This window comes from Polychytrium aggregatum (assembly GCF_025602895.1).
Source record: "Polychytrium aggregatum strain JEL109 chromosome Unknown BJ171scaffold_91, whole genome shotgun sequence".
Classification (NCBI taxonomy): Eukaryota; Fungi; Chytridiomycota; class Chytridiomycetes; order Polychytriales; genus Polychytrium; species Polychytrium aggregatum.
Window position 1 is genome coordinate 76,533 of NW_026516293.1, and position 18,391 is coordinate 94,923.

At 57.8% G+C, this 18,391-nt stretch overlaps 4 protein-coding genes across 4 annotated transcripts; 1 reads left to right on the forward strand and 3 right to left on the reverse strand.

The window, feature by feature from the left end:
* Window positions 1-1,389: 1,389 nt before the first annotated feature.
* BJ171DRAFT_533748 (histidine phosphatase superfamily-domain-containing protein) lies at window positions 1,390-6,620 on the reverse strand. The gene is made up of 12 exons (XM_053112808.1): window positions 6,430-6,620; window positions 6,077-6,109; window positions 5,671-5,766; window positions 4,867-5,327; window positions 4,540-4,691; window positions 4,017-4,410; window positions 3,180-3,926; window positions 2,897-3,023; window positions 2,641-2,744; window positions 2,231-2,441; window positions 1,906-2,083; window positions 1,390-1,750 (listed from the first exon to the last, which is right to left on the reverse strand). Exons 1-12 carry the CDS (start codon window positions 6,431-6,433, stop codon window positions 1,678-1,680), a joined length of 2,580 nt encoding a protein of 859 aa, XP_052962035.1. The 5' UTR covers window positions 6,434-6,620; the 3' UTR covers window positions 1,390-1,677.
* Window positions 6,621-7,604: 984 nt separating this feature from the next.
* Window positions 7,605-10,038, reverse strand: BJ171DRAFT_466369 (exocyst complex component Sec6-domain-containing protein; the record flags this gene model as incomplete). Its single annotated transcript, XM_053108554.1, has 2 exons — window positions 7,605-9,530; window positions 9,730-10,038. The coding sequence occupies 2 exons, from the start codon at window positions 10,036-10,038 to the stop codon at window positions 7,605-7,607; spliced, it is 2,235 nt and encodes a 744-aa protein (XP_052962036.1).
* Window positions 10,039-10,479: 441 nt separating this feature from the next.
* Window positions 10,480-13,696, forward strand: BJ171DRAFT_604968 (arginine/ornithine transport system ATPase). The gene is made up of 10 exons (XM_053115194.1): window positions 10,480-10,928; window positions 11,134-11,262; window positions 11,395-11,477; window positions 11,700-11,742; window positions 11,879-12,001; window positions 12,190-12,247; window positions 12,384-12,447; window positions 12,555-12,644; window positions 12,738-12,961; window positions 13,077-13,696. The coding sequence occupies exons 1-10, from the start codon at window positions 10,730-10,732 to the stop codon at window positions 13,210-13,212; spliced, it is 1,149 nt and encodes a 382-aa protein (XP_052962037.1). The 5' UTR covers window positions 10,480-10,729; the 3' UTR covers window positions 13,213-13,696.
* A 51-nt stretch (window positions 13,697-13,747) lies between these two features.
* Window positions 13,748-17,369, reverse strand: BJ171DRAFT_642275 (kinase-like domain-containing protein; the record flags this gene model as incomplete). The annotated part of the gene is made up of 9 exons (XM_053115791.1): window positions 13,748-14,107; window positions 14,210-14,272; window positions 14,421-14,618; window positions 14,795-14,937; window positions 15,176-15,242; window positions 15,352-15,425; window positions 15,726-15,804; window positions 15,957-16,945; window positions 17,222-17,369. The coding sequence occupies 9 exons, from the start codon at window positions 17,367-17,369 to the stop codon at window positions 13,748-13,750; spliced, it is 2,121 nt and encodes a 706-aa protein (XP_052962038.1).
* Window positions 17,370-18,391: the final 1,022 nt, after the last annotated feature.

Below are 18,391 nucleotides of genomic sequence, written 5' to 3' on the forward strand. Positions count from 1 at the left end.
TTTCCTTGCCCGGGACAAGATGCAGGACGATGTCCACAAGTGGATCGACTGTGACATGCCCGCCCTCCGAGTCACCGAGCTGCAGCGCCAGGCCAAGCTGGACGAGCTCACTGCCAGAGGCATTCCCTCCGACGACAAGAGGTTCACCAAGGCCAAGTCTGAGCTCGGCACCACCAAGGCCAAGATCAACAAGCTGGCATCCAGGATCAACTGGGCACTCAAGCAGCTCGCTCTCGACACTCCTCCGGCCGTGTGCACGATGGTTCCTCTATGCACTGCCACGGCCAAATACATCAAGATCGACACGGTCACTCTCTGGCAACTCCTGGGTCCAAAGAAGCGCCTTGGACTCACCAGGGACATGCTCAAGGAACAAGGTGATGACGGTGTCAACAACCAGGATCGTCTCTGGCGCAGTTGCTTCAAGCTGCGTAGTTCCCTCTTCCAAGAGCGGGTCAGGGACAAGAAGCTGTTCAACTACGAGATCAGCACCGATGGCATTGGATGCACCATCGGTCTCGTCAAGTTTCTGCCTCGAACCGATCGCACCGAGACCTCCGAGCCTCCTCCGACTGCCGAGCAGCGCATCCAGGCCCACATCGGCGACCCAAACCCCGATCGCACCACTTGGATTGGCATCGATCCTGGAGTCGGCTCCATCTTCACTGCGGTCATCCAAGCACCGGGCCACCAAGACGAGGTGGTCTCATTCTCGAATGGTCACTACCAGCACATGTGTGGCCATACGTCCAACACCAAGTGGCACAACACCATGAAGTATCGACTCAGCATCGAGACCTGGATGTCGACCACCCCCTCGCCCAAGGTGTCGTCCTCGGAGGCTTTCAAGGTCCATCTCACCCATGTCCTGCGACCGGAGCTACGAGTGCAGCTCGACTTCCACCTTGGCAAGAAGGCCCGTCACCATCGCTTCACGGGCCACAGGAGACGCCAAGTGGCCGTCGACAGGATGTGCAAGGCCGTCCTGAGGCACGCCCCGATACGGACCGATGTGGTGATCGCCTTTGGCAATGCATCATGGCGACAGGGCAAGGGCTATGCATCCAGCCCTCGGAGGCAGCGGTTCGCTCGGTACTTTGAGCAATTCGAGCACCACCGACGCCGTCCCAATCACCATCATGGAAGCGTCAAGGTGGCCTCGACGAACGAGTTCAACACCTCGCAAGTGTGCTCCAAGTGCCTGGAGCCAGTTCGGTTGGAAGGACTCGATGCGCCCAGTGTTGCGAATTCCCACTTTGTCAGGAGCTGCAAGAATCCCAGCTGCCGGACAGTGTGGAATCGCGACGTCAATGCGGCGCGCAACATGATCACAGTGTGCAGGTCGATTGTGGAGATCGGAGAGCGACCGGCGGTCTTCACTCGGAGGCTGCCAAAGTGATTTGATTTATTTCTTGTGGCTTTGCTTGACGCAAGCACAGCACATACTACATGTTCATGGAAACGGCTATATTGTCCCGTTTTTTCTGAATAAAGTGTAACCCTCCAAATGTAAGCCTGTGTGTTTGTTTGATGAAGATTTCGAATGTATATTGCTTGCGATGCATGTCGAAAAGGTGAGTTCACATGTTCAATAGATGTTGGTGCTGTTTGCCAAACGAAAGGAGTCATTCTAGAGCCCACATCATCATCATCGTCATCATCAGCCACGCACGTCCTTTAGCTGGCGAACTTGAGGGTGCCTTCCAGGAAGCCCAGAGCGTCGTCGAGGGATACATGGTCGCTGATCCACCTGAGGAGCATACACACAAGGGTGATTCAGTAGGGAGGTCATACACACAAATCCGGGTCTCGCTCTGCCGCTTTGATCCAGGATAGCCCCTCTTGTTCGGTTTGCATCCATCTGCTCATGACATCAAAATTGCATCTGGCTCTCGCGCGCTTTACCGTCTTGGCTTCACCGTGAGCGAATGTCGCGAGTCGAGCTGCAGGTCAATCAGATTGGGGTCTGAAGCGCCGGGACTGAAGCCGATCCTCAGCGAATACTCGCGAGGGACCTCAGGCGCTTCGCTCGATGCTAGTCCGCGTGTGCGTTCGTAAAGCTCAAAGCTGATCTGAGTCATATCTGTGGTCAAAGATAAAATAACGCAGCCCCATTCACATAGAAATTTCACAAATGCGCGATGGTGTCAGTGCCATGCAGCCATGAGCGAGACAGCCCCTCCCGATAGTGATCGATGCATCAGCTCAAGATTCATGTCGCTGTGCTTACAGTCGAGTTCGCAAACTTCCGAGTGCGCGACCTTGGTGGGCAGCCCGGAGAGCAGAACAACGTTCAAGAGCGAAATGACCTTGCTCTCCTTGGTGAAGTACAGGCAGGTGCGGGGCTGGGTCGAAGGCTGGGTAGCGTCCTTCAGGTCCTCCAGGATCTCCCTAATCACCGCCTGTGCATTCAGCACACCAATCTCAAGCTTCTCCTTCTCCTGTGGCGATCCAGGAAGGGCAAAGGGGCAAGAGTGCGAGTCTTTGGTTACCAAGTAGCTCGCGCATCGAGCTGTCAAAATGCCGGTGACTATGCATGGGTTGACTGCCGACGTGTAGCTGCAAATGATCGAGAGACAGGGAGGGGTCGATGCACCACAATCGTGCTCCAGCGCCATCCACGATGTTCCCCGCATGTACCGTGATTCCGTATTCTAGCGTGGCAATCACATCAAACAGGAGTTTGGCCTTGTCATAGAGCTGCTTCAGCACGTCGCGACCGTACTTGGGCGACGAGAAGATCACTAAGGAAAGGCCATGGTGATGAGCAGGTGGATATGGTTCCGTGCGTTGGGCCAGTTATGTTGTACTCTTCGCGGACGACTGTGGACGACTGTGGCGTTGCGGTGCATGGGCGCACTCCAACCAGAACACCCCAGCGGCAGCTTCGACTCACCCTCGATAAACTCGCGGTTGTGGAGGAGATCGTATTTGATTGAGTCATAGAGCTCCGAGATCTTGGAAGGTTCGAACGCAGTCCTCTCCACATCGCAAAAGTCGCGGAAGAGTTTCTCCCATCGTTCCTGGACAGGCATGCGAAAGGCGAGGACAAGTCAGATATCATCGCGGAGGGGAGAGTAAAGGCGCGAGAGGTGGTATCATCTGCAAATCCAAGCGGCTGCTTTCTTAATGGGTGTGGAGACGAGCGGTGGGGAGGGATGCCAGTGTGGTGGACATACCCGGAACAGGAATGGTGACTCGTTACAGCACCAGCGCGCTTGGATCTTCTCGACATCGTGATTTGCAAAGTTGGTTCTGAGGATCTCGCGGAGAAGGCTCAGGATGTCGATAACCTCCTGGGTCAGAATGACGGGGTCCTCGGCGCCTTCGGGCAGCGCCAGCGTGGCGGGCAGCTGATGGTCGGGCTTCCCAGGGTTGATGATGGACTGCAGCTCAACCTTCACGGCCTCGGTCTGCTCCTTGGCTGCAACGCTATCGTCGAGCATCTCCTTGCTGACCTTGATCATGTCGTCCGGGATGTTGACGAGGTTCAAGAACGCTTGCACAAACACCTGCGCCGTCGCCAGCACTCGGCCCTCGGAGCTGCTGAAGATCTTGACGTTATCCAGGACTTCCTTGTTGATGATGACGAGGTCCTTGCGCAGATTCTCGCCCAGATCTTTGCTGTGGTGACGACCGCCGTGGGTAAACTCACCACCCCACTTGACAATCAACTGAACCTTCTCGAGAGTCCGGGGCTCTTTCTTGCTGAACGAAGGCTTGACCTGGACCTTGGTTCCGGCTAGCTCGCCCTTGGCGGAGAGAATCATATTGAGCTGCTCCAGGGATGTTTGATCATCTAGGCCCTCCTTCAGAGCCATCTGGCAGGCTTCGCCAACGATCTTGAGCTGCTCGGGCTTCTTGAGGGCAACCTCCTCCTCTCCGCCGTTGAGGAGATCAAGGAAGTGCTTGCTCTTGAACGAAAACTAGATCGTATCCCATGGACGGCTGTCAGCGGACTATGCAGCACGACACAGAAGCCAGCCAGACGCAGCCGATGCTGCATGGCCACATACCTTGAGCTTCTGTTTGGGTGTTCTGTCGCCGTGACGGAGCACCGAGAGGAAGGCCTTGAGTTTCCAGCGGCTGGAGTCGCTCGCTTGGCGGGAGATGACGGCCTGGCGGTTGTAGGTCCATCCGGCCGTTTTGGTCACCGTCAAGAACAGCTCCCGCAGGATGCTCGCACACTTGTCGTAGTAGTCGGAGTTGCCCTTGACAAACGACCAGCCGTTGACATCGATGACGTAGGACTTGCCGTTGGCTCGGAGCAGATCGAACCCGCAGATTCGCTGGCCGAACGCCTTGGCGACCTTGGTGGCGATCTCCTTTTCCTCGTCGCTGAGCGGGGTGATGTAGCGCACTTCCTTGCCCTCGGCGTTGCGACGGACGACACCGTCGACGACAGGCGATCTGTGGATCATGGTATCGATGCTGTTAGCGAGCCCAGGCTACAGCCGCGATGGCAGACCTTGCCGTCAGAGTGCCAGGATGCAACCACGCACACCACGCACGCCAGGCACCATTCGCTACCCGACTCACTTTCTGGTCTCGGCATGGGCATAATTCTCGCCGATGGTGTAGACCTTGACGTCCTCGGCATTGTCGACGGCCATGAACTCCTCGTAGATAAAGTCGCCATCGGCTCGGACGGTCTGAAGGGACTCGACGTATTCACTGGATTTGTTGCCGACCTGTAGCATGGCGATGCCAAAAGTCATCGAGGGAGGCAACACATCGACACGCCGATATGTCAATACACCAATACACCAATACACCAGCGCATCGATCTATCGTCTCTGCAACCCATCCCGATCTCGCCGTCTCTGCACGACGGTTCCGCGAGCCACACAGGCTGCTTGACGATACCTTTCGGAACAGGCGCCGGGCACCGCCGCCCATGCTCTGAGGATAGTAAATGATGATGTTGTGGTCTTCGCCAGAGACAGGCTTTTCGACAAAGGGCTTCTGGAGCGTCTCGCCATAGACACGGATGGTGTCTGGGTCGGGCTGCTCGATGACGGGCTCGCTTGACCGATGGAAATGCGTTTTCAGATCCAGGCCGGTCTCCTGTTGGACGCGGTGGATGACATAGTCCGAGAACTTGGGGATCGTGGTCTGGCTGCCGGTGTGCAGCCGCTTCGGGGTCGGGACGCCGACCGAGTCCAAGATCTCGAGCACGACCCGCCGGTCAAAGAAGACGTCCTGCATCGGCAGGTCGTTGACGCAAAAGGGCTTGCGGAGATTGACATAGTTGATGGCCTTCTGAAGCGGGAAGTCGGTCGAGAAGAACGAGATCAAAAAGTCGCAGATTGGCCAGTTCTCGATGTCTGGTGCGATCGAGCCGATCCAGCAGACGATGGTCATCATCCGAGCGAGTCATATCGGTTGAAAGGGATGTTCGAGTCGAGCGATATGTTGCAATATGGAGGCGGCCATCGCAGTTGGGTCGATGGCAACGCCGCATCAAGTGGATTACACCGTGAAGCAATGCCGATATCGAACTCAAGTCAGCAACACTCCATTGGCGATGGGACGACAGAGACCCAAAGCGACGAGAGCAAGGCAGATCGACATCCCCGCTGGCGGATACGATCGTTCCTCCATCACAGCCCTCCAAACGACTCCCTGTCGGTTCTGTTTCAACCCAGCAAAACACGCCGGTTTGCTCACCTTCATCGAGAATGACTTTGTCGCCAAAGACAACCACCTCAAAGTCACCGGCAGCAATCAGCCGATTCAGGATGTTGCGCATGGGCTTGGAGCGAGCTGGTGGATGCAGCGGAGAAGGTGGTGAACCCGGGTCAGCGTCGAGTCCTGGGTGCTGCTTCTACTTCTGCATCTGCATCTGCATCTGCTTCTGCCTCTGCTCTGCCCTGTTCCGCCGAGCATTGTCCTGCCCTGTCCCGCACCCTCCAGCGCCCTGTTCTCGACTGTCCTCTCGCTCGAGATGGCTGCTCCCAGAGTTAAACTGGTGCCAGTATGGTTGGCTCTGGTCGGATCAGGATGGCCCAGCGACAGGGTGCAGCAAGGTCCAGAGGGACTCTTGCGGGCTCGATCCGACAATGAGGCAACGTACCCTTGGTGTCCATGGCACATACTCCGATGACATCTGCAGGTCCATCCGTGGATTGGTGCGGAGCCGAAGCCGGAAGCCGAGGGATTCGTTTGACGACGAGATGGAGAGGTGGGAGAGAGAGTGAGAGAGACAGAGACCCGAGTGGGAAAGGGGCGAGAGGTTGTGATTAGTTGCTGCCGTCCTGTTGCCGCTATTCAGCTGCGGCCATCTAGTTGCCGCTATTCAGCTGCCGTAAGCCAAGCGCAATGGAGGAGTGGTTGCCCTCCGCCGATTTCGGCGTCGATGTTGTCGGCAAACGGAGCACCCCAGCGCCGGAGGGGCCGCAGACAGCCAAAGCAAGAGCGAGCCATTACACATTACGAAGGGTGGAATTGCACAGAGGGAGGGACAGGGGGGGGGGCTTAATTGCAGCTCCCGCGGGGCAAAGGAGACGGTGTCGGAGCAGTGAGGGGGGCAAGCACACAAATCAAGGCCGGATCGCCGTCGGAGCGATCGCAGGCGGGCAAAGGACAGGGCTGGGTTGGAAAGCCACAGCGCAGGATGCAGTGGATGTCGAGGCCAGCAGGCACGGACACAACTTTAAGGGTGGATCCCTTTGGCGGGAGCAGGCTCTGTGCCAGCGCTGCGACTGGGGAGAGGTCGACAGCGATGCCCTGGCCAGGCCATGGGGGCTGGTGCAAGCGATCTGCAGGAAGGGAGTCTGGGAAGGGAGTCTGCCCGGGCACTGAATGCCGATGCAGCGCCGCTCCGACAGAGCAATGCAGCATGAATGCAAAGCGGGTGGGGGTGAGAGAGGCAGCAGCCCGAATTGCATGCCGAATTGCATGCCGAATTGCATGCCGAATGGCATGCAGGACGCCGAGGCAAAAGGTAGGTTCCAATGATCGAGGGAAAGAATGGGCTCGAATGAATGCGGACCCGGGAGGCCCCAATGGGTGTGGAGTCGGTGGGCTCGGATGGGTGCGACTCCACCGGATCCAAGCAAGCGCAGATCGACACTCCCGAACGAGCGGCGGAACGGGCTATTTACAGCGAGGCGGGTGGGTCGAATCGTCCATGATTTTGATCCTTTTGGCCGACGGATAGGAGCAATCGCACATTCCTTGGGAGGACGGGGTGAATCGCAGAGGCAGGCGGTGGGAAACCAGGGCAGAGCGAGACCTGAGCGCAAGTCGGGACGATCGGCGGACTGCCACCCCACCGACTTTTTTTTCTCTCTCTCTCGTGCAGCCCACTGTTGCATCGCCCGCACCGGCCGCATCCACTCGGGTTCGCTTCCAGCAACAGCCATTCCTGTTTGCGCAATCGCTGCGACAGCCCCCACCCGGCTCGTCGGGGCACACGGCTTTGTTTGTTGGTGCCGCAGAGGCCGTGGCTGTGCGAGATTCGGTCCCACAGAACGGGGGAGGCAGTGGAGGCGCTGCTAGATCGCCACGGGCCGGATCAGATACAGGCGTCGTTGTTGTGGAGGCACCTGGTTCAATCAATCTCGACATGCACAGCGCCGTCGGCGCAGACTCTGGCTACGCTACTTTGCCGGAGACAGCCGGCTGAACACCGTCGGCGTAAAGTCCACCCGGTTCTCCTCCTTGACCTTGGTCTTGCAGTTCTCCATCACCTCCTTGATCGTCGCCTTGTCGAGGTCGTCGCGCTTGAACAGCACGCTCTCGATAAAACTCAGCGGCACATCCGGATACGAGCGGTACAGCGAGTAAAAATCCAGAAACACCATGCGCGGATTGCTCTCGATAAAGCCAATGATTTTCTCGACAACCTCGAACGAGGTCTTGACCCTCTTGGCGGTCTTGAACTTGCTCAGCGTCAGAATGAGCGAGTCGATATCCGACTTCATCTTGTCGATCGCGACTGCCATCTTGAACTTGGCCGACTTGTTGCGCAGTGTCTCGATCCACAGCAGCACCACCTGGTCCATCATGTCCGTCACAAACTTGGAAAACAGGTATTCGGCCATGCGCTCTTGAAAGTCCGTCAGGTAGTCGTCCAAGGTGGCCGTGATCAGCAGCATCAGGTTCTGCTCATACCACGCCGGGCAGTGCATCTGCACCAGCGCCGGCTTGAGGTCCAGCGAGATGATGCTGATGACAAGTGTGTAGCACTTCTTGGCCAGCTTCATGCAGCTGTCCGAGCTCTGCTTGATGCGGCTGAGCGCCTGGGTCTTGAACGGCTCGTCCAGGAGACCCTCGACCCGCCCGCTCATGGTGTCGGCAAACTCGGTGCTTCGCAGGCAGTCGTTGGCGAGCGCAACGAGGTAGTCCGGCAGTCCTTCGCCCAGCTCGGGATCTTTCTCGCAGAAGCGCTGGAACTCGCGGTCGGCAACGTCGCCCCAATAGACTCCGTAGCGGTCCAGAGCCTCGCAGCACTCGGCTATCACGTCGAACATGAGCGGTCCGCGCGACGACGTCATCACAATGTCGACCTGCTGGTTGAACATCTGGAAGACAATGACCGACCCCGAGAGCAGGTACGTGCCGTTGTTCTCCGTCTCGGGCGCACTCTGTCGCCGCAAAAAGTCCTGCGTCTCGCGGGACAGCAGGTTTTCGAGCCACTCGGCAAGCTTGGTGCGCACCAGCCGGATGTAGTCCTCAAACAGGGCTTCTTCGCGCCCGTCCAGCAGACGGGGCTCCAGCAGCTCCTCGCCCACGCCCAGGCGGCCGCTCATCGAGTCATAGTAATCACGTACCCACTTGAGCAGCTTGAGAATGGCGCCGCCCTCCATGGGTCCGCTGACGACCTTGTTCAGGAGGTCGTAGATGTTGCGGTGGTACTCGAGCACAAAGAACTGGAAGATGTTGTATCGTTTGGGGAAGCAGGGCTCGAGGTCGTCGTGGATGACAACCAAATCGTCGATGAAGCCGTCGCATCCCGCCAGCAGCTTGGTGAGATCGCTCCTGTTGTTGGTGAGCAGCTCCTCAACCCGGATGCCAATCTCTTCGCGCAGGACGTCGATACACTTGATGCGGTACGACTTGATGTGCCGCTTCGGCACCAGCTCGTCGTTTGGATCGACCGAGTCGTGCTCCTGTGCTTCTTTGACCGACTCTTCTTCGTCGGCGCGCTCCTCGGTCTCGATGATCTTGACGATTCGGACGATCGCGCAGCTGTGGCCCTTCTTGGCCAGATCGACAATGTGACGGACCAGGCTCCAGAAATACATGTCAAAGGACTCTTCGAGCACGTCGACCTTGCGGAAGTAGTTGCTTAGGGTCTGAATAGCCTCGGCACCAGAGCCGCGGGCCTTCTTGAGGGCATCGCCGCGAAACTCTTGCAGCTTAAAGAGATGATAGTGGATCAGCAGCAGGTTGTCGGCCGGACCCAGAATATCGCGCAGGTCGTCGTCCAGGAGACCCTGGATGCGGTTGACTTGGCTGTTGAGTTTCTGGAACTGCTCGACCATGTTTTTCGTGGTGATGAAGTTGCGGTGGGTTTTGGATATCTGTGGCGGGAGCAGCAGCCAGGTGCACGGGACAGAGGAATCGTGGCGATCATCAACATGACTGGCCACCACCACCATCACCACCACCATCACCGCATCACCATTGGCAGCGGCCGCGAATATGCATCTATGGATTGGCAAGTCCCTCTCTGGAGCCCAGAGCAGACGGCCGCGCTTAGAAGGACGCGTTTCGACTCACCAGCTTGATCTGCTCATAGTTCTCGATGGTGTTCTTGGCGTTGGCGCAGAGCTTGTCGGTCTCGAGCAGATTGGCCCGGATGACCATCGTCTCGTCCATCGAGGACTTGAGGGTCTCGAGACCAAGGTTGGCATCGTCAAGCTGCAGCTCCATTGCCGTCTTGAGCTGGGCGTCGATCGATGCCCGCTCGAGCTGGAACTTTTTCCGGACCATGGCGAGCTTGTTGGCGAGGTCGTCGGGGTGCTTGAACAGATCGCAGATCCGGAGGATGGCGGCGTCGGTGGCGTCTTCGAAGAAATCCGTAACCATGCTGCCCTTGGGGCCTGGACTGGCGACAGAGTTCTTTTTGGCGGCCGACGGCCTTTGCGCGGCGGATCTCCTCGCGTGGAGGTTGAGGGCAATGACGGACTCGCTCATGGATGCCATGGCGGTGGACGCGAAGGCTGAGTCGGAGGACGCGGAGATGGGTTGGGCGAAAGCGAGCTTGACCAAGATGGGGACGGAGATGGAGACTGGCAATCAGGCACACAGGTGAGTAGTGGTGCTGGAAAGGCCAGGTTCTGAAAAGGCCAAGTGCAGCCCGGGCGACTGAGATTCCCGGCCAAGCGCAATCGATCAAGTGCCCCCGTGGGAAACGCAGCGCCAACCGGGAGGAGTGCCGCACGGGCGCGCACCGGTGCACCCGCGGCGCGCCCGCGTCACGGAACGTCATCGGAACCGTCGCGGCGTTTGCTTGTCGGGACAGCTCATCATCGATCTCGACACCTCATCGCCGCTCTCGGCACCTCTGCATTGATCTCACCATCTCGGCGCCGATCTGGACACCTCAGCATCGATCTCGATATCCCAGCATTGATATCGACACCCTTGAGCTGATCTCGATACCTGTTTATTGACATCGATACCGCCGCATCGGCCGATACACTTCACCCCCTCCCTCACCCACCCCATCCCAACTGAGACACATCGCCCCGACGTCGTCTGGACATCTGGCCTCATCATGCTCCGTCAAGCCTCTTCCGCGGCACTGTCGCTGCTGGCCACTCGGCCATCCGTCGCCTGCTCCGCCGTGCTTTTGCCTCGCTCGTCTGCCGTGCTCGGCGCCCGCACCATCACCGCCGCGTCTCCACGGGCATCGGGTCTGTTCGAGGGCCTGGTGAGCGGATCAAGGAACTGTCTGGCCAAGGCAATCACTTTGGGTACGCTATCGTCAGCGCCGCTTCAGCTGCTCCATTCGCATCATCAGTATCGCCTACGCGCTGGTTGGTGGGTGGAATCCTGTACCCCAGGAGAGGGTGCATCGAATGTCCCATCAGCCACCCTGTGTGCTATGTCCTCCGTCTCGACAACTGCCCTGGTTACTCATCTCTCTGCTCTGCTTCCTGCATTGCATCGCGCCGCCAGTCGAATCCACTCGTTACGATGACAAGGACGATGCCTCAGAGCTGCTGTCCATGGTTCTCCGCAGCTCCAGCATCCGCCAGTACAAGACCCAAGACAACTTCAAGTCCACCTTCCGCATCGGTCTCTCTGGTGAGCACAATCGCCCAGCCCAGGTTGACGCACTCATCCGTAGACTCACCCTTGGCTCCCACGACTCGCGCATACAGCACATCACTGATGGCGTGCTTACCTAGCCACTCTTCACCTCGTGCTTTGCGACAGGTGCACCTGGAGTCGGAAAGTCCTCCTTCATCGAGCAGTTTGGTCTCTTTCTGATAGAGCGAGGCCACAAAGTCGCTGTGCTGGTCAGTGTCTGAGTACATGGCTCGGCAATCTTTCCAAGCCAGGCGGCATGTGCGAGTTTGGACATGGGTGGAGTCGGATGTCTTGCCTTGCCGTCCCGTAGCTGGACTTGGCAGCGATATCCGCCCATACCTGTTGCAGCGCTCCATCGTCTTTGGCTGTGATCCGTTTCTCACGCCGAGCCTCTGTCTTTGCCCAATTGTGTGCCGATGCTCCAACCACAGGCCGTCGACCCGTCATCTGCCCGGACAGGCGGCTCCATCTTGGGTAAGCCGTCGGCAAGAGCCATTCCACCAGATTCCCTTCTGCTCTATCTCTCTCGCTGCCATCGCCGCCTCGTGAGCGACCGTTTCTGTGACTGCTGCGTTGATTTGGTCTCACCAAGCGTATGCTCCAACCACAGGCGATAAGACTCGCATGGAGTTCCTCTCCCGCCACGACGATGCATTTGTTCGCCCATCTCCGAGCAGCTGCACCCTTGGTGGCGTCGCCAGAAACACCAACGAAGCCATCCTCATTTGCGAAGGTAGATCTTCTGCTCGCCGAGCGGCTGGTCGGGAAGCTGAGTGACTGGATACCTGAATGACTACCCGACTGGATTGCTGAATGGCTGGCCATCGGCATCCATCGCTCGTGTGCCGTGCGATGCGGCTGTTGATGATCCTGGAACCCACTGGCTGATCCTGGAGCACACTGGCTGTCTTGATACTGCAGCCGCAGGATACGATATCATCCTCGTTGAAACCGTTGGCGTCGGACAGTCGGAAACTATGTAAGTTTGCTCGAGTATCGTCGTGGATGCAGTCTTGGGGCAAATGGAAGTGGTGGGATGCTATGACGGGATCTTACGACAAATCCCTCATCGTGACTCGCTGCCTGTCGCTCACCGCGGTGTATTCCGTTCAAAGGGTTGCCGACATGGTTGATATCTTTACGCTGCTGGTAGCACCAGGAGGCGGTGACGAACTGCAGGTGAGAGACGCGGAAGCCAGCGACTCGATGTCCACTGCCGCCACTGTCAGATGCAGCGCCATTTCAGATCGCGCCGCTAACCACGATATCCGGCCATGCAATATCAGGGCATGAAGCGAGGTATCATGGAGCTCTCTGACCTGGTGCTTGTCAACAAAGCCGACGGTGTCCTTGCCGTCCCAGCCAGGATGGCCCAGGTGAGTCCAAGATCTGTGTCTCCCCTCTCCATGTCGATCCCATGCTGCGGCCATGGTTTCGCCTCACGAACACCCTTCTTGGTCGCGATTCAGATGGAATACATCAGCGCCCTCAAGTTCATGCAGCCCGTCAACGCTCTATGGCGACCCGAGGTCCTACTGATGTCGGCGGCAGAGAAGAAAGGCATCGATGAAGTCTGGAACTCCATGAAGCTCTATTACAAGACCATGTATGACTCCAAGTCGCTGTTCCAACGCCGCGCAGAGCAGAACAAGACTTGGATGTGGAGACAGATTACCGAGGAGCTTCTGTGGAGGTAAGCCTCCGTGGACGAGCGCGTGAGCTAGCACATGCATCCTGTCTTTTGCTGTGATAGAGCTCTGATCGAGCCTGCTGATGCCTCCTGTGCGTTGACGTCGCGGGACCTACAGGCTTCGACACGACCCAAAAGTCAAAGCCTCGCTCCTGCAGCTCGAAGAGTCCGTCAAGAACGGCAGAATCACCCCCGGCAGCGCCGCCGAGCAAGTTTTGCATCAATTCATCGCCGACCAGCAAGTGCGGCCCTGAACGCACCAAGTGTCTATGCCACTCCTCGGTCTGAGTTTCTATTCTCTATTTTTGTCCACCACGATACCTGCTCCTGGATAAGCTGCCTCCCCGACGTCAAGTTCAAGGACGAACCAAGCACCCGCCAGACCCACCCGCTGTTTGCTCTCTCGTATGCTACATCCCAACCGCCCTTCATGTGGAAGCGGTGCAGCCGAAGCAGCCGAGAATCCGATAGACGACTGCGTACATTTGCAAGGAGGACCCCTCTCCCTCCTCCAGCCAACACGAGCATATGACCACTAGGATCCGTTGTTGACCATGACGAGCCTTGCGCATTGCTCGAATGATGATTTTGACTCTGGCAGATACATCGTATTGAACACCCCCCCCCCAGTCCCACAAAAGTACCGTGGAAGAAAGCAATCACGGACCAGTCGCCTGGATGGAGGGAACGGGAGGGGTGTGGCACTCTTGTGGACAGTAAAATTTACACTTATTCAAGTACAACAAAAGCATCAGCGGTCCTTGGGGACATAGGCACGTTCGTCTCGTTTCATTTCACGAGCGCCACGGCCGCGGTCGCGGTTGCAGCCCCCGTCCCATGGTCCGAGTGCGACTTTTTGGAAAGCTCGAGCCAGTCGTACTTGCGATCGTAGGTGAGCCCCAGGCGGACCAAGCAGTTCATCCAGTTGCCCAGCAGAATCGAGTAGTGGGCGTCGGGCACAAACGGCCGGCTGCGGTCTCGGGTCAGAGCCAGGTGCTCCTCGAGACACCGCGCCAGGACGCTGTACTCGGTCGTGTCGAGCGCCCGGATGAACTCCTTGAGGCAGCTGTCGCTCTTGCCCTGGGCAATCTCCATGTGTGTGCGCAGGTGTCCCCATGGAAGCCCTCGCTTGCCACCGGCGATGAAGAACTGGCCAGTCCGAACGAGACGACAGAATACGGATATGGTCAGAACAGGGAGCACCTTTGCCTCACCCAAACCATCTCATTGGCCAGAACACGGCCTGCTTACCATGAGGACATATCCGATCGACTCAAGATCGTCTTGCCACGACGGATCTACGGCGACGAAGGACTGTCAGGGAATCGAGTCGAGCAGCAGCCCGACACAGCCTTCTGTTCTGCCCAGCTGACCGACCTCTCGCTCGACCAAGCATATGCGCACTCTCCTTGCGCTTCTCAGCGCGGCGATAGAAACATGAAATGGCTGATCGCTTACACACGGAGCCAAACACTTGGATGCCCAGGGCCATGAAGAGCGGCGTTCCTGTCTGTCCAGGCAGGCGTTCTTGTGGAGGCGTCGAGTATCCAAAGTCGATGAGCGACAGGCGGTCGCCGCTGCCTCCGGTGCAGTAGTTGGATGGCTTGATGTCGATGTGAACGTGCCCCGTTCGACAGTAAAAGTCGCGCGAGACCTCCAGCTGTTCATTGAGAGCATGTGCGCATTAGCGTTGTTGGAGAGGAACAGAGTAACGGACAGACCAAGCACCAAGGGGGGAGGGGGGACAGTGCTTCGTGTATGCAAGGCCGGATACGGGAGACGTGCAGCGAGACAATGAGGAAAGGGCACTGGCTCTTGAACAGTCGTGGGCCTCACCATATCAATCGCAAGCATCAAGATCGTTTTGACGCTGAACCGGTAGTTGCACCTCTCGAACTGCTTCGACAGCGTGTCCGACAGATACTCCATGATCAAGACATTCTTCTTCTTGCAGGATGCAATCAGCTTGGGCGTTGGACCTGCGGCACGCCACGAATGATCGTCAAGGAGGAAAGAATGAGAGCAACAGGATAGAGGTGGTGACACGGATGTCAGTAGCTGTAGTGAGAGATTTGGCCGGGAAGTGGTTGGGGTGCGCTGAAGCAATGGTATTCAAGGGAGGATGTCTTGGGAGCTGCAGAGTCACAACCGCCAAGGCACTCGCAGTGCTGTCCAGAACCATCGACGAGCGGACTTGGATCGGCTACAGTCACTCACCTCGACCCTGTTTGTGGCTGTCGAGGATCTTCATGGTCTTGAGCTCAGACAAATATTGCTTGTGGTCCTGCATCCATGATGGAAAAGGGTCAGTGGGTTGTTTTTCGCAAAGGCAGCGCTGTGTGGCCACGGTGTGCTTGCGGAGGCTGGGGGAAATGAGGGGGGGGGCAGTGTACCTGGATTTGTTTCAGAGCCACATACTCGGACGACAGGGACTCTTTGGATCCTGGCTGACTGATGACCTCGCGTCCTGAAAAGCGAGAGAGCGACAATGTTCCATGGTCAGGAAGATTCCAGTCGACAGCAGTCGATGGGAGTCCAGGGCAGTTCGATTGTGAGAAAATCCAATCAGCGACGGGGATCCGGTGATGCGACCCAACGAGAATGAGCGTCCAATCGAAACGGGGAACAGCGAATAGGGGCACCGAAGGGGAAGAATCATGTCTTCACATTCAGGCAGCTCTCGGGTACGAATAGGGTATGAACAGCCGTTGGCTGGTGTGGCATATTCCACTCGCTTGTACAGCTCCGGCACACAGTCAGTACTTACCCAGATAGACTTCTCCGCATCCGCCCTTGCCGAGAGGCCGAAGAACGACCCATTTGCGTTTCCCGTTGTCCGACACGATCTGTCCGGAGTCGAAGAGTTTCGTCCACAAGGAAGGCGCAAACAAGAGGAGTGGCCGAGTTAGTCACGGCAGTAGCAAAGCTGCCCCGTGGGATGCTCGGCTTTACCCAAGCACAGGGCGGAGTGAGCAATCGATTAAGGCAGCAGGCGAACCTCGGAGATGGGATACTCCTTGCCATCGTTGGGAGACTTTGCCGAAGCGAGCTCTTTGTCGAGCCGCTTGTGGGGTGGGCGTTGATCGGCATGAGCAGGCAGCTCCTGGTTGATGAGGATATGGGGATACACTTGAGCCTGATGTTGCCGTTGATGTTGATGTTGGTGCTGGTGCTGGTGCTGATACTGACTCGGGTGCTGATGCTGGGACTGGAGTGAGATGGCACAGCCCGGGCGAATCTGTGGCTCCGGGGTCTGAGCACCCACTGATACTGCGATAAACCGCAGACCAGACGCACTCTCGTTTCGGCCGCACTTTTGCCGCTTGGCGGGATGGTTGAACACATCCTCCCCCTCGAACGATCCAGGCTTAGCCTTGGCCTGGGGCAAGGACTCGCGCTGGCACAGATACAATGAGGGCGTATAAACTGGTTGGGGTAGCGGAGCAGGTGTTTTTGAAGGAGATTGCGGCTCGTATGGCGGGGCAGCGGTCCGGATGGTGGCAGGTGGCGGGGACCTCTGGGTTGGAAGAAAAGGCAGATCGCCCGAGATCGGCGTCACGATCCCGGTCTCGAAGGTGGACGTCTTGGAAGCTTGATATGTGCTGGCCACACATGCTTTGGTGAGCTCTGCCCGGGAAAGGCCCATAGGGACCGCATGAGGCTGGAAGGCCATTCCAGCACAGCCAGGAGACAGCTTGACATCGTGCGGGTGGAGAGCAGGGCAGCCGCAGCACTGAGCACACTCGAGCTCGGCAGGCAAGGGCCTGTCGGTATAGCGGCTGTGACCGCCGATGGAGTGAAGAGCCGGGACCGACGAGCGAGTCTGTGGTGACTGGGCCCACTGGAGCGGATGGTTATTGTGATGTGACGAGGGCGGTGTTCCGTACAGTTCGTGGTAGACGGGGCTCCATGCTGAGATGGCTTCGTTGGGTGAACACGACCGCTTCTTGGGAAGCAGGGGAACAGGAATGGGAGCTGGGGCTTGGGCTGGGCAAGGAGATTCGGGCAAATTCTGAACCAAAGAGCGATTTGGATACGACGCAGTCAGTCCAGGCACAGCTGTGAGCAAGCACGGGGATAGAACATGGCGAGTATGCACCAGGATAGAACATGGCGAGAATGCACGGCTGATACTGCTGGCACCAGACCCGCCCAAGACAGGGTGCCATGGATTCGTAAGGGCACATTTGGCAAGACGAACGACAGAGGGCCCGCAGTCCGGCGAGCACAACTGAGGCAACAGCTGTGGCCGCCAGAACACACCGCACGCAAGCCGTACCGGCGGATGTATCCAGTTCGTGGGAACCTGGGCCGGATAGGGATGCAGAGTACTCGGCCCTCGCAAGAAGGGCTGGTCGTCGAATCGTGGGAACAGTTTCAGGGGCGGCGGAAGGACATGGGGTATCGACATTCTTGCTCAGGCAATGTCGGCAAGGATGGTGCTGAGGACAGCAGCGATGAAAACAGGAATGTGGTGGGAGATAGAAAGAGGGAGGGATGCTGGGACGAGGTTGGGGGAGACGGAGACAGCGAGTGCTGGCCGGGGTGTCAGGTCTGTGGAAGCCCAAGAGACGCTGTTTCTGCGACAAGCCCTGGATATAAAGGTCTCTCGAGGAGTTGTTTGCAAAGAGATGTCAGGGCCGCAGAAGCGTCTGGGAGCGGAGCTCTTGATGTTGTTGGAAGCGCAAGCGGCGTCGACTTGGTTGTTGTTGGGTGCTGGAAGGCCCCGCGGGGACAGGAAGGAAGATCGCCGGATTCCCAGTCAACAAAATGAAGGGCTGGGAAGAAGATTGGTTGACGAGCAGCCGAACAAACGCCACAGTGTCATCGACAGCGACGGCGGCGATGGTGGAAACGGAGGCGATGGTCGAGGGCTCCAGAGGTACAGCAGCAGCCAGAGACGCAGTGGGTGAGGCAGAGGGACCCGATAGTTGCGCACTGTGTTCGCGGGATTGAAGAAGCGCCGTGGCCGCAAATACTTACAGCAGGGCCGTTGTGGATGTAATCGGAAGCAAGGATGCACTCAACTGCCTCGAATGGTGGCAAAGCGCTGAACACTGTTGGGATTCGCCAGCAGCAGCAGCAGCAGCAGCAGACAATGCCGATACGTGGGTGGTGTGTATTCAGCGAGATGTTTGCAGTCGCGAAAGCCAAATCAGCGTTTGACGAGCACAGTCTCTGTGCCTGGGCTGGACTTGACTGGGCTGGGGGAGTGGCAACGAACGGAACAGAACAGCTCAAGAGAAAGTGTTTTGCCAGAGTTTGGTCTGGCCTCCATCCGCCTGCCACTGCATTCCCTGGAGAACGGTGGGCCGCGGCCGGTCCTCACTTTTAGCAAAATAAACAATACTCTGTCGATTGCAGGGTCGGCGTGGAGTTGCTGCGTGATAGGGCCGGGGTGGCTCGAAGGCAGGCTGAGAGAATGGGCAGCTA

Excerpts from the sequence above, each read along its gene's own strand:
- BJ171DRAFT_533748 (XM_053112808.1), bottom strand. Across the intron at positions 5,767-6,076 it reads ATGTGCCATGGACACCAAGG|CTCGCTCCAAGCCCATGCGC; the intron begins GTACGTTGCCTC and ends TGCATCCACCAG. Across the intron at positions 3,024-3,179 it reads AGTCACCATTCCTGTTCCGG|GAACGATGGGAGAAACTCTT; the intron begins GTATGTCCACCA and ends ATGCCTGTCCAG.
- BJ171DRAFT_604968 (XM_053115194.1), top strand. The coding sequence starts at position 10,730 with ATGCTCCGTCAAGCCTCTTCCGCGGCACTGTCGCTGCTGGCCACTCGG. Across the intron at positions 11,263-11,394 it reads CTTCCGCATCGGTCTCTCTG|GTGCACCTGGAGTCGGAAAG; the intron begins GTGAGCACAATC and ends GCTTTGCGACAG. Across the intron at positions 12,448-12,554 it reads GAGGCGGTGACGAACTGCAG|GGCATGAAGCGAGGTATCAT; the intron begins GTGAGAGACGCG and ends ATGCAATATCAG.